Source organism: Crocuta crocuta, unplaced genomic scaffold (genome assembly GCF_008692635.1).
Source record: "Crocuta crocuta isolate KB4526 unplaced genomic scaffold, BGI_CrCroc_1.0 scaffold511, whole genome shotgun sequence".
Taxonomy (NCBI): Eukaryota; Metazoa; Chordata; class Mammalia; order Carnivora; family Hyaenidae; genus Crocuta; species Crocuta crocuta.
Window position 1 is genome coordinate 162,821 of NW_027532414.1, and position 15,583 is coordinate 178,403.

Genomic DNA, 15,583 nt, shown 5'->3' on the forward strand with positions numbered 1-15,583 from the left:
TTTCTAATTCAGCTTTATATAATACATTACAATATTCTAATATTATAAAAACATGGTAAGACAGATTTTTCTAGCAACAACAGTCTCAGCTTTATAATATCAGTTAGAAGAGCTAACTTTTACTGAGTCCTTACTGCACCCTATGCATGCAAAAGTCCTACGAAGCAGGTTCTATTAGCAAAATCACTTTGCAATGAGGAAATCAAAGCACTGAGACAAAGTACATCTTCCTGGTCAGACAACCACAAATTGACCAGATTAAGATGCAAACCGATTTATTTACCTCCAGTGTTGTACCCTCAATGACCTTATATTGCTGCCCCTTTGATTACCTATTCTATTATCTTAATTTTTTAGATTTAAAATTTAGCTTGATTATCTTTCAAGACAAAGCAAAGTTATCCTTTTAACAGTCCATCCTAGATAAACCGGGAGAACTTTGTATGACCCTGGAGTAGGCTGAACTAGAGATAATAAACCACTGCTTCTCTCTCCTCCTCAAAGTTTGGGTGATTCCTTAGATCTGGGATCAGATGATCAGATGACATCTGGGAAAAAGCCAGTTTATTGCAAATGTAAATTATCTGTCAGAATGATTGAGAAAATAAAATGTGTAATTTACAAAAAAAAAAAAATGGGGGCGCCTGGGTGGCTCACTGGGTTAAGTATCCGGCTTTGGCTCAAGTCATGATCTCAGGGTTCCTGGGTTTGAGCCCCATGTCCGGCTCTGTGCTGACAGCTAGCTCAGAGCCTGGAGTCTGTTTCAGATTCTGTGTCTCCCTCTTTCTCTGACCCTCCCCTGCTCATGCTGTCTCTCTCTCTCAGAAATAAATAAAACATTTAAAAAAATGTGTAAATGTATTAACTTTTCAGGAATTTCCCATGAAGAAAATCAGTTAAGGTATAATTACTAGTCCAATCATTCCCACTGATAGGATATTCTCACCTCCATTCATATATTTTTTTAAAACAACAATGTGAAGCGGGCACCTGTGTGGCAAGTAAACGTCAGAGTCTCAATTTCAGCTCAGGGCATGATCTCACCGTCCCTGAGATTGAACCCTGTGTTCAGCTCTCCACTGTTGCAGAGCCTGCTTGGGAGTCTCTCTTTTCTCTGCTGTCTTCTCCCCTACCAAAATAAATAAATTAACAAACAAACAAACAAATTTAAACAATAAAAATAAATAAAACAACAATGGGAAAATCAATGGTACTTATAGAGAAGAGTGAATGGGTAAAAATTAAGGATAAAATTTTATAAATCCCCATTGTAATGAGCTCCCTATGACGTTTTGAGTGGATAGAGAGAAGAATGTTTCCCAGTAATATAATTTCATAAAAGAAAGCACTATGATAACAAATAAGTCTACAAATAAGGTCTCAGTTGTATGTTCAAAATAAAGATTAAAATGAAAAGGTTATTGGCTGCATCAATCTGTGTTGCAAAAATATATACTTTGCAGACCCACCTTCAGCAGAGAACATCAGATGATAGTTTCTCACTATTTATAATAGAATTGTGAACACTGAGGGCATTGAGAGCATTTCCCTAAGGAACTACCCAGGTAATTATAAAAGGAAAAATGATTAAAAGTTTGGAAACATATCAAGGGAAGTTAAGGATTGTTAATGAGAAGGGTGGTCTTTATAGTAAAATTAAGAAATTAAAATTCCTGATAACATGATGTAATCTGTTCCACCTTCACATGGGTTCTGCCTTCTTTCAATCATACTTGGCAGTTATGCATCTCCAGAAACTAATAATTTTTAGTGTTTATTCTTGAGACAGAGAGAGAGACAGAGTGTGAGAGGAAGAGGGGCAGAGAGAAAGAGAGACAGAATCTGAAGCAAGCTCCAGGCTCTGAGCTATCAGCACAGAGCCTGACGCAGGGCTCGAACCTCACAAACCAGAGATCATGACCTGAGCCAAAGTTGGCTGCTTCACTGACTGAGCCACCCAGGCACCCCTCAGAAAAATATTCTTGGTTTGCATCAAGACAAAGAGAGATAAATACATTTTATGTTGGATTTGCTTAAATATAATGAGGTTGACAGATATAGAAATAAATGTAACAATAAGATTTATTTTTAAAGTATTTTACAAAAATATCTTGAATTCTCAGCAAATGGCAAAATTGTTTTAAGTTCTGTTAAAGAAACTATTATGAGTCCAAAGAGACCTTTGAGGTTAGTGACTATTACCTAAAAATTAACTGGATGAATAACAAAAAATAATTTATCCAGGGTAACTAAGAAACTAATTTCAAATTTGCAAAGTGAAGCAGGAACATGATTTGACCTTTGACCATGAGGTCCTCATTCTTTGTATAACACCAAAGTAACTGTCCAAAAAGTAAACAGGGAAAGCTTTTCATTAAAAACAAAACAAAACAAACAAACAACAACAACAACAACAAAAAACAGGTAACAAAGATCCAAACCCACCTGCTAACAGACTACAAAGTATTAAAATACTTTAAAACCATCCTTTGAAATTTATTAGTAATCAACAACTAATTTGGCATATCAAGAGTTCTCCAAAAATGGATAATAAATGGTTGTAGAGTTGTACTGACAATGTTACTTTTAACTAACCCCAAAAATAACATGAACTAAATCTTAAAGGCTTTAGGTAGTTTAAATTTTGCAACTATAGGCACAGTGATATAGTATTATAATTTAATCCAAATTAGCAATTTGTGTAAGTGGGAGTAGCTTTTTCTAATGTTTATTTATTTTTGAGAGAGAGTACAAGCAGAGCAGAAGAGGGTAAGAGAGGGAGAGAGAGGAATTGAGAGAGGGAGACACAGAATCTGAAGCAGGCTCCAGGCTCTGAGCTTTCAGCACAGAGCCGATGTCCAGCTAGAGCTCAAAAACCTTGAGATCATGACCTGAGCCAAAGTCAAGTCAGATGCTTAACTGACTAAGCCACCCAGGAGCTCGTAAGTGGGAGTAGCTTTAAAATGCTGCACATGACATATGAGTATGTGTGTGTGAAAACGAGTTCATATGCATTTCTAGTTTCTCTCGAGGAAAATAAAAATTCAAAAATCAACAAAGAACGTTTATTCTATACTACATCAATCTCGTTTTATATTTATATCTTTGAAGATAAATTTGTAATTTCTTAAATGTATAATTTAAATGTACATTACATTGTTATAGTTTTGTATTTTCTACACCAAAACAGCTATTGATTGATTGATTGATTGATTGATTTACCAAGAGACCTTAAGAAAGTCCAAGGTGTTTTTTTGTTGTTTGTTTAATGTTCATTTATCTATTTTGAGAGAGGAGAAGAGAAAGAGAGCATGAGCCAGGGAGGGACTGAGAAGGAGAGAGAGAATCTCACCCAGGCTCAGAACCCAATTCGAGGCTCTATCCCATGAACCATGAAATCATGATCTGAGCCAAAATCAAGAGTCAGATGCTCAACCGACTAAGCCACCCAAGTGCCCCAAGAAAGTCCAAGTTTTATGATGTCTCATGTTTGTGTTTTGTGAAATGAAATAGAAGAAGCACCAAATTATGTTAACATTCTCAGGGTGGGACATGTTACCATTAGCAACAAATAGACTACCTAAATACTTTGTCTTTCAAAGACAAAAATTATTTCAAACTATTTAGCTACCATGTCTTAGTCACAGATGTGGAAAATATTACACGTGAGCATCAATTTAATTTTTAAGTGGACCCTAGAGAGCTGTGCTTTCAAAATTACACATCCATTCACCAATTCTACCCAGTCTTTTTTTTTTTACAGGTTATTTTTTTCTGTTTTCCTTTAGTATTTTTTTATTTATTATGTTTATTGTCAAGTTGGTTTCCATATAACACTCAATGCTCACCCCAACTTGTGCCCTCCTCCATGCCCATCACCCCTTTCCTCTTCTCCCCCACCCCCATCAACCCTCAGTTTGTTCTCAGTATTTAAGAATCTTTCATGGTTTTTCTCCCTCCCTCTCCTTAACTATTTTTCCCCTTCCCCTCCCCATGGTCCTCCATTAAGTTTCTCTGGTTCCACATATGAGTGAAAACATATGGTATCTGTCCTTCTCTGCCTGACTTTTTTCACTTAGCATAGCACCCTTGAGTTCCATCCACATTGCTACAAATGGCCAGATTTCATTTTTCCTCATTGCCATGTAGTATTCCATTGTATAGGTGAACCACATCTTCTTGATCTATTTGTTAGTTGATGGACAATAAGACTCTTTCTATGTTTTGGCTATTGTTGAAAGTGCTGCTATGAACATTGGGGTACATGTGCCCCTATGCATCAGCACTCCTGTATCCCTTGGGTAAATTTCTAGCAGTGCTATTGCTGGGTCATAGGGGAGTTTTGTTGTTAATTTTTTGAAGATACTGTCAGGAGCATGTGAGAAGTACAGTCTGGTCACTGACCACCTTGGCATTGAAATATGGCAGTTACTGGAATCTGTAGAGAGACACACCCTGTTGTATCTCTCTTAAACACCAGAAATATCTAAAAGGGATTAAATACAATAGGACAGCTATTTTCAATGCAGTAGTCTCTGAAAAGACCCACCTTTCACATTGAAAAAAAAACATTTGTTCCCACACAGTCTCTCAACCATGAGCAAGACCACCATATTTGTGTCATCATATTAGAAAATTAAAAGAAATACATTGTTATTTTTTCTGCCCCAATTTACTTTCTAAATAGGGAAATTGATATGTAGTTCCCCTACTCATCCACTGCTGTGTTTTTTTTTAAAGAAAGAGAAACAAAATCTTTTCATTCTAGCAAGTCTTTGAACAATTGCAGTTAGTGTACCATGGACTGTAGCTAAAATAATCTTTTCAATTAATTATTTTTTATTTTAATTAATCTTCATGAGTGACATCAATGGAGATAGAGCTATCTCCTTTTTTTCTGAATTTCAGACTTCCTCTTTTTTAGTTGTTTTACTTTTTAAAAGTTTACTTATTTTGAGGGGCACCTGGGTGGCTGAGTCGGTTAAGCAGCTGATTTAGGCTCAGGTCATGATCTCGTGGTTCGTGAGTTTGAGCCCTGGGTCGGGCTCTCTGCTGACAGCTCAGAGCCTGGAGCCTGCTTTGGATTCTGTGTCTCCCTCCCTCTCTCTCTACCCCTCCCCTATTCATGCTTTGTGTCTTTATTTCTCAAAAATAAATAAACATTTAAAAAAGTTTACTTCTTTTGAGAGAGTGCACGTGCACACGAATGAGTGGGGGAGGAGCAGAAAGAGAGAGAGAGAGAGTCCCAAGCAAGCTCCACGCTCAGCAGAGAGCCCCACACATGACTAGGTCCCACCACCCTAGGATCAAGACCTGAGCCAAAATCAAGAGATGGATGCTTAACCAACTGAGCTACAAGTTGCTCCCTCTTTTTCTTTTTTATGTTTTTAATTTTTAATGCGCAAAATCTTTAGCTTTTGTAAAAAGTCTTTAAGCGATGCACCGAAGCAACACCTATTGACAAATGCTTGTGAAAACACAGGCAATAATATTAACTGAATTTTATTTTATTTCGTTAAGCATGTTCCGCCGATCACTTTGTTCATGGCTTCCTTCACATCCTTGTTCCTCAAACTGTAGATCATGGGATTCAGCATGGGGATCACTGTGGTATAAAACACCGCCACCATTTTCCCCTGCTCCACGGACTCCTCTGTGGGACGCCTGAGATACATGAATATGAGAGTCCCATAAAATATGACAACAGCTGTCAAGTGGGACCCGCAGGTGGAAAAGGCCTTCCGCCTCCCTTCCGCTGAGTGCATCCGTAGAATGGCAATGAGAATGAACAGATAAGAAATGGTGACTACAGTCAGAGAATATGTGAAATTAATGCCCGCAAGGATGATCATTGTATATTCTTTTATGAAGGTCCCAGCGCACGCCATTTTGATGAGAGGTGGGTCTGCACAGTAGAAGTGGTTAATCTCAATTTTCCCACAAAAGTACAAGCCATATGTCCATAGGGTTGCTGCCAGACTAGTCAGAAAACCATATATGTAAGGGAAAGAAATCAATCGAATACAGACAGCTCTAGACATTTTGCTGCCGTAGAGCAGAGGGTTCCCAATTGCCATATACCTATCAAAGGCCATCACAGCAAGAATAAAAATTTCTACATGGACAAGGGCAATGAAAAAGAAACATTGTACCAAGCAACCAGCATAAGAAATAGTTTTTGTCTCTGATAACAGATTTTCCAGCATTTTAGGGGTGACATTGGAAGAAAACCACACATCAACAAATGACAAATGACTGAGAAAAAAGTACATGGGGCTGTTAAGCTGTGGACTGATCTTAATTAACATAATCATGCCAATATTGCCCACCACGGTGACAATATAGACCACAAGAAAAATGAAAAAGAAGAGAACTTGCCATTCCTGTCGACTAGTTAGTCCCAAAAGAATGAACTCTGTCACATCGGTGAAATTGAGCATTTTCTCAATTCTAGTCAATATTAGTCATAAAACTCAGTGATAACTAGAAGGAAAAATCAGGTATTGTTTATTTAGTATTTTGTTATCTTCCTTTATTAAATACCTATGAATACACTTTGCCATTCTTTACAGCAAATCTTTTTTGAGCACTTGCTATGTAACAGTCTCTGAAAGTTACTGAGATAAATAAATAAACAGGCCCTAGTTCATAACAGTTATACCAAAATATTGTGATTTAAACATACTCGTACTAAATACTGTGTTTAGCCAAATTTCCAAGACTGGTTCCTAAACATCACTTGTTTCCAATACTGGTGTATTTTGTAGTTTCGTACCTTAAAATATCTATGAAGGTCTATAATTCTGTTTTGAATCCAACTCAAAAATAATTTTTTATCTTATCACTTTTTCATCACAAGTATAAAGCATGTTCTCCATGTTTAGGCGTGGAAGATTATGCACATTCATACATTTATTCATATTCCCTGGGCATGGACTCTTTTGCATCTCTAACATGTAATTACAATCTACTAAATATTATTGACTATAATCCTCTTGAGATAAAAAGTAACTAAAACAAAGATGTTAATGTCACTATTTATAGTAGTATCTATGCAAATAAGCTTTCTAAAACTATGATTTGATTTTACAGAGTTATAATGGAGTCAGAAATTGGGGATTGATTCACTCTACTTTGGACATCAAGTGGAGCTCTGGGAAAGTGTCTTGGATATTTTGAAACTTATTTTCAACTTTTTTTTTTTTTTGAGAGAGAGACCAAGGACTTAAGCCAGAGAAGGGAAGAGGGAGACTTGGAGAGAATCTTAAGCAGGTTTCACAATGAGCATGGCTCCCAAGGAGGGGCTGGATCTCAGAGTGAGATCATGATTTGAGCTGAAATCAAGAGTTGGATGCTTAACTGATTGATCCATCCAGACTCTCTTCGATTTATTTATTTTCAAATTTTTATTCTACAAATGTGTAGGTTGTATCATATAAATCTTTTCCCAAGAATAATGTCACCCAAATTAATTTCCTGAGACAAGACTACCGTGATGTTAATAGGTACTAGGGAGAAAAATCTACAAGTGCTAGTTTATCAAATAATAATGAGAAATCTTTATACCCTGTCCAATTTTTTAGCAATACACAATCTACCTAGCAAATTTAGATTACGAGAAGTCATGTGGGAAAGAATTCTGTTATGCTTACCATAGCTAACATTTTCTTAGTTTGAAAATGATAAAGATAGATAGATAGAGAGAGAGGGAGAGAGAGAGAGAGATTCCATCAGTTTCAATGAACACTTATGTTCTGTAGGACACAGAGTGTACTTCTATTTAATAAGAATCCTGAGAGAGCTTTTCAACAGGACACAGAATTTATTGGAGATGGTGTTGTGTCATGCTCTCCAAAGGCTAAATGTCATTTTTAGGGCAAATGATTCTTTCCAAGACCCTTGTTTTAATTCCAGCATTATACTTTGTTCAACTACAATTTGATTGACCTTATCCATTGTTATCACTCGGTAGTGACCAGAGAGATAAGAGCAGGCAAGAAGATACATTTCTGGCCATTATGAAGTAAACAGACTCTTATCCACAAAGGTAACTTCCACCAACCCCACTTGGAAAGAAAAATTTTGTTGGGAGAAAAGAAAAAGTAGATTAGATGGAGACTATATAACTCCAGGATCTCAGGTGAACTAATAAAAACTTGACGTATTAACTAATGGCTTAAAAATTTTAAAGAATAGTAGCAGTTAAAGTTGTCTAAAATTGGACAAACTACTTTGGAATATATATTTTGAATAGACTGAAAAATCTGTTAGAGATTAATAAGTTTATCTCTAAAATTCTTTGTTTTATGATACACAGAGTGTCACCCTTTGTATATAATTTCTGTGTCTTCTCAACATCTATCCCCATACCTAAGGCCCCATGCTCTCTTTATGGGACTCATTCTCACCTAGAATAGTTTTCCAGTGGTCTATTTGACATGATCATTTAGATTTAAGCATACATAGATATACAGAGATAAACTAAAGCTTTGAGATTGCATGTGATTGCATTGAATTATAGTTGAGCATCAATCTACTAGGCATAAGGCAGAGTTTCCTTTAAATTCCATCAAAGACTAAACCAATTACACTTGCCATGTTATTGTTCAGCTCACTAGTCACATCATGTGAGCTAATACATTGACCAAAATTACTTATCTACCAATTTATCATTCTTGTCACAAAATTAAATTACCATCTTTAAGAAATATATCTGTGAGTGTATGAAGTAGAAGATGACATCAAATCACACAGTAGAAAGAAGTAATATGGAAACATATTTTGTTTGGTGTTTTTTACTACAAGTTTTCTCTAATATGCACAGAAATGGTGCATAGCACTTATTACAACTTCCATAAAGCTAAACGATACAAACAAAATTGTAAATCACTTGGATTACGACTAGCAATTAAGCGAATATGATGAATGGTGTTGCTTTTCTCTGGGCAAGCATGATGTAAATTACGTGTTACAAACTGGTACTATTACCTATGATGGCTGAGTTCTTCCTACCATTCCTACTTTTTCTGTTCTGGATTTCCATACAATTGTTCCGACATAAACAAAATTTCATTTTTAACTCATCTTAAACATTAAAATCCACTAGCATTATAAATTGTTTTGTTTTTTTAGCCTTGTCTTCCAGTTTAAAAAAAAAAAGGTTTTGTTTTTGTTTTTTTTTTTTATTTTGGGAAGAAAAGGTTATTATCAGGCAAGAAGAAAATGTAATAAAATATCTCCACCACCACCACCCCCTTTTATTAGATGCGCTTTGCAGTGTGTTGCTACATTCTCAGGTTTGGATATACTCTCTGAAGGTCTGGGAGGGGGAGAAAAGGTATTTTGAGTATTTATCTCAAATGTGCTGCAGCATTATTGTGAGCTGCCTGTCATCACGTGCAGTCCACAGGAACAGAAGCAAAAAAAAAAAAATTCCTCAATAAGAAGAAATTGCCTTTTGAAAGTTTGACAGGTTCACATATAAGAGAAATTAATGCGAATATATTTTAGACACCGTTGTAGATGACAGAGAAAATACAAAGATGGAGAGAGCTTCTGCAACTGAAAAGAGTTAACAAAGATGTCAACACATGGTACCTGAATCAACAGAATATGCCTTTGGCTACCTTTACACCCTTACGCATTTTCCAAAAGTTAGCAATGGAGGAATTCTTCCTTGGAAAGTCAGAGCTGATGGCGTGTTGTCAAGGATGAGTCAGCACAACAAAATGGTATAAAAGATAGTGGTGATTGTACTTCTCAAAGTTGAGTACAGGAAAATCTGAGAAGTGATTGGCCAGGTAATAGATAGCAATAGTGAGGTCATGGGAACGTGGAGTAACAGGCTTGATTTTAAAAAGAATGAGGTCTGGAGAAAAGGAGAGGGGCTTAGGGACCTCAATAGCGCTTAGGGGATTTTCTTCACCATCTAAAGGCAAAAATGCATGCACCAACTTCCCACGTTGTAACACTCTGCATTTCAAATTAATTTAGCAATGAATATGAATTTTCCCCCAAAGACCAAGTATGAAGAAATACTAGGTATTCCCGATAAAGAATTTTGTTTCTGTTGTCAGACTTTGGTTGAATTTTGGTTCCATGACTGGTTAATTTGGGCTAGTTTTATATTTGTTCTGTTTTGTGTTTAATCTTTCTATGCCTTAATATGATGTAACAGTAATGATAATATTCATTTCATTGTTTAATTATAAGATTGAAAAGAGATACTACATATAAACACATAATAAATATACAAGGCACGGTTATTATTAAATGCACTCCGAGAAAGTATAGCTTCCATTAATAGTTTGTAGTAATCAAATAATCAACTCTCTATGGAAAATTTCTCTCTCTCTCTCTCTCTCTCTCTCTCTGTCACTTTCCTTCCTCTCACCCTCCCATTTCTCTGTTCCACATGCACAAATAAACACCAACACACACACACAGCATGCATGGAATAATCAATGGTAATTACAAAGAATAAAGAAAATAAAAGATGGAAATTTAATCTGACTGTTCCAGATACATTTTTATACCAACCTGAGAATGAAGAGAAATATTCCCAGTAAGAACACAGAAGTGAAAAGTGAATGCTACATAAGAGATGATAAACAATGTATACCAGGCAAAGGATAAACTGGAAGCCCACAAGAGAAGACTCCCTTAAATGTGTACCTTAGAAAAAGAAAAAAAAAAGAACAAGAAAAACCAATTAAGACTCTTTGTTTACAAATAACCCTAGGGGAAGTACGTCTCTAGAGGAAGAGTCCATGGTTGAGTTTTGGTTTATTAAGAGCAGATGTGCACAATTTTATTTTTCCCCAAACACAAGTTATTTTGAATGTGTCCTGGGATCAAATTTTTAAAAATCTTGCTTTGGGTTTGCATCATGCTTAACCTAGTGATGGTGTCAATCAATCTGCACAAGGCAATCTTGTGTTTTGCACCCTACACTCTGTGTCACTTGGATTTTCCAGTGAAAGATGAAACAAGTATTATTATTCCCTACAACTGAACCTATAGTATATCAAATCAGTTTCAAATCCTTTCTTTATTTTATAAATAAGGAAAATGAGAAACTTAATTATAGCAACAATATGGCATATATTAAAGTTAGCACATGCCAATTTAACTTGATTCTCCTAATTACCTCTTGAGGTCATTAATATTATTTCCATTTTATAGACAAGAAACATAGAGCTTAGAGAGTTCCAATGACTTGGATAAGATCACACTTAATCAGATTCCTGATTCCAGACTTTGATTCCAGAATTTGTACTGCTATTCATCTCGTCCTATTGTCCTAAAGTAACTATTAATTAGGCCGATCAAAAATCTCAACTTCTGATTCCAAATAACTCTCATTTCTATTATAGGACTGGCCTATATAATATGTTCTATCACAGTCTTAATGAACTTGAAAAATATATTCTTTGTATAGCAAAAAAACGTGGATAATTTCAGTGATATATACATTTGATCACTTTAACTGAGTCGTCTGGAAATTTATGCCCTCAAACTTGTCCCCTCTTCTGGCCTGACCACTATACTCATATGGCTCCACTTAAGTTCATACAACAAGAGCCTATTTCTGCTTATTGAGACCACTGAAGGAAATTGCTAGTTTCCTCCAAAGTCTTTTTTTCTTCTCCCAATACAATAAGATTTTCAATAGAGCAAATACCTTGTTCATGGCCCTACACAGGACCTATATTACTACTGGGCACATGGTAGATGTTCAGGCTAAACACCTAAAAAGAATGGCTAAAGCAAGTGGCTAAATGATTATGTTTTCAATAGGTGAATTATACAGGCAAGAGGATCACATATATATCACTTAGGTATTTCTCAGAATAAGTTTGAGAATCTCTAGGCTACCCATGTAGCCATACTTTGGAATTGAGGAGTGTTGATGAGGCATTATGTTACAGCTCTATGTGGATTTTGAGACAATAATTGCTACCTTGAAAGCATAATTGTGTTACCTAGAACTAAGAGTTTACCATCTATAGAAGTATTGGTCCTCACATTATAAACAGTACCTACCACTGACCCAGAATTTCTTTCAGTGACAAATTAATTATTTTTTTATTCCCTTAAATATTGTGCTAGATTTAGTTTTTAAGGCCAGTCTCTACAAGACACTAAATAGCCTCCTGTGATTCCTCTGGGTTTTATGTTGAAAAGTGGTCCTCTGTGTAAGGAGCCATGAAAACGACTCATTTAGCATGGAGAAATACAGATAGGACAACTTTCACAGAACAAGAAAGTGAGTTTTTGTTATTCTAACTAAAGTTCTCTGCAGACCACAAATATGACTTAATCCAATTATCTACCTATATGGGTCATGAAAAAATTACTTTTCCTTTAAACATTTCCTTGAGGGTCCCAATGTTAAATTATAATCTCCTCCCCTGTATTTTCATAGCACTTAGTTCATATCATTTATGCAGTAATTATCATTTTGTATTTCATATAGTCTTAAGTGCATGTGTCATAATGATTGACATTGAACAATTTGAAACAAGACAGTGACTTAGTCATCATTGCACCCTTGATAGTTATGTAATACCAAGTATTTTTCTATGTGCAGTAAAATTTTTGCCATGTGCAATAAAATATCCACAGGGGTCAAGGATTAGGATGAGGACGTCTGTGGGACCCATGGTTCTGCAAACCACAAAGTATTGGCTTTTTTCCTCTTCCACCTTCCAAACTTCTCACAAATTCCTCTTTTTGTCAATCTAATTTGGATTCAAATGAGGAAAGGATTCTGCAGTCCAGTTATCTGCCTTAAACAAGTTGATACATACAATCTAAGACAAATTCCTTTTTTCTTTATGTTATGAAGTCATTACAGAACAATAAAGCTTCATTTGACTTTGTCATTGAAACATTGCCAATGTTTTCTTTTAAAGTATGAAAGAAAATACAACTAAATAAAGGAAAGAAAATGATGAGGGATAAGAACACACTATCTTCAACCAACTGATGTTTGCTTCACAAGTCCAGGCATCAAAATAGCAAAAATGAAGGCATTAACATATGGAAGATTTACCCAAAGCTAAATTTAAACATGATATGTGTAAGCAAAATAAGTCAGTTACAGCCTCATTTAAATGCACATTCAAGAAGGGCATTATGAAACAAACTGAGGATAATCACTGGGGTTCTTTAGCTGTAAGAAAATTCTATGGATGTTTCCTCAATATTTGACACCAAAATAAATGGAGAAATTGTAGGATAATAACTAAAGCATAACAAAACCTGGGATATTGCTCGTTTTTTTCCCTGAAAACTCTTTGCCTCAAATAAAGAAAACTCCCATGTAAATTAATTGTTGAAGTGTTTCAGTTTTGTACAATGGGAGATAACAAAATAAATTAAAAAACTTTTTGTCTACTGCTGATGTACATAAAATTCAGTCAGCAAGATTAAAAGGTACAGGGCAAGGGGATTCAAATACAAAGAAAGTAGAGACTATGGTACAGTAAAACCTTGGACTGCAAGTAACTTGTTCTGTGAGTGTTCTGCAAGATAAGCAAACATTTCTAATAAATCTTAACTTGATAGAAGAGTCATGTCTTGTGATATGAGTAGTACATGACATCAAATGTCATATAATCACAACTCTGAGCCAATGGTGCCCCCCATTGCAGAATTGTGGGTGATCATCTCCCATACTCAGATGATTAGTCTCAGGCCACGGTGTTTGTCAGAAATAAGTGATTTTTTCAGAACGTTGGAAGGTGCCTGCAACTGACACTAGTGTATTTTTTGTCACTTCAAAGCATCTATGAGACATTCCTTTGTTTTTTCATACAAGAGTGACCTTAGGAAAGCTTTGCTGCATTCTAGGTCAGGCTGTCTGAAGACATAGACCCTTTCTTCTGCTGCCTTATTGCCAGTTACATTAAATACAGGATATGACAAGAGTTTATTAATACTGTGCTGTAGTCAACATCTGGGCTAGTGTATACAATTGCTCCCATGCAGAAAAAGATTCCGTTGAGCCAATAGATGGCAGTAATTCTGTTAGTGATAGTGAAAGGTGTCCTACACAATAACCCTTCCTCTCTCTGGTCTCCCTCACACCAGCCACAAAGGTTTTCAAAGGTAAGTGTAGACTGGTTTCTTGATTTTTCTCTATATTTTGTATTTTCTTTATTATTTTTTATTTCATTACAGTATTGTAATCATTTTTATATGAATATTTTTGGATTGTAGAATAAATCATCTGTATTTCCATTATTTCTTATGAGGAAATTTGTTTTGGATTACAAACATGTTTCCAAAATGATCTATGCTCACAAACCAAGGTTTATGAAGCAATGTAGAATTAATGTGAAGCAAAGTAGAATTAAAGTGTATTTAATCATAAATCATTAAATAAGAGGGAACATGTCCCTTAACTGATAAAGGGTATCATTATCATCCATAGTGAATATATAATAATATATGTAATGGATGAATTATATAGTGTGAATGATTTAGAAGGATAATACTGGAAATTAAGATTAAATTTGAATCTTTAAAATATTTTTAAGCTTTTACAAAAGCAAGCAAAAATAAGAATGAATATATATTGGGTATGAATAATAGTTATATGCATATTTAATGCAGAAATCTAGTCTAATCAGAAGGCGTACAATAAAGCAATCTTTGAATATTTGCCAAAATTCCTAGTGGAAAAACACAAAAATCATATAATAACATCTAGGGGCACCTGGTTGGCTCAGTTGGTTAAGCATCCAACTTTGACTCAGGTCACGATCTTGTGGTTCATGAGTTTGAGCCTCCCATCAGGCTCTATGCTGACAACTCGGAGATACATGAAGAAGACAGTTCTATGAAATATAGTGACAGCTGTCAAGTAGGATCCACGTGAGGAGAAAGCTTTCTTTCTTCCTTCTTCTGAGCACATTTTTAGGATGGCAATAAGGATACATATATAAGAAATCATAAAAACTAATAAAGAATAAGAGAAATTGAGACCTACCAGTATGTGCATGATATATTTGATAAAGTTTCTTGCCCGGGCCATCTTGATGAGAGCTGTTTCTGCACAGTAGAAATGGTTGATATTACTTTCCCACAGAAGTACAAACCATGAGTCCACAGTGTTGAGATCAAGCTAATAAAGAAGTAGTATATGTAAGGAAAAGAGATCAATTGAATACAGATAGTCCTCGACATTCTGCCGCTGTAGAGCGGAGGCTTGCCAATTGCCATGTATCTGTCAAAGGCCATCACAGCAGGGATGTAGACTTCTACATGGAGAACTGCAATGAAGAAAAAACTGCACTATACAACCAGTGTAAGAAATGCTTTTGATCTCAGCTTCCAAATTTTCTAACATTTTAGGTGTGACTTTAGAGAACCACGCATCTGCAGAAGATAAGTGACTGAGGAAAAAATATGGATGGGGCTGTTGAGCTGGGACTGGTCCTGATTAATATGATCATACCAATGTTCCCAATCAGAGATTGTGCAAAGAATGCCTGAGTGGCTCAGTGGGTGAGGCAGTTAAGCCTCCGGCTTTGGCTTAAGTCAGGATTTCATCGTTCGTGGGTTCGAACCTCAT

At 35.7% G+C, this 15,583-nt stretch overlaps 2 protein-coding genes across 2 annotated transcripts in view; both read right to left on the reverse strand.

Moving 5' to 3' along the window:
* LOC144243814 (olfactory receptor 5M9) overlaps positions 1-15,046 on the reverse strand; it is an 18,413-nt gene extending 3,367 nt beyond the window's left edge. Inside the window, exon 1 of the mRNA XM_077778954.1 lies at positions 14,999-15,046. The gene's annotated coding sequence lies outside the window, so the exon portion shown is untranslated. The remainder of the gene's footprint in view (positions 1-14,998) is intronic.
* LOC144243827 (olfactory receptor 5M3) lies at positions 5,508-6,440 on the reverse strand. The gene has a single exon (XM_077778968.1). It carries the CDS (start codon positions 6,438-6,440, stop codon positions 5,508-5,510), a length of 933 nt encoding a protein of 310 aa, XP_077635094.1.
* Positions 15,047-15,583: the final 537 nt, after the last annotated feature.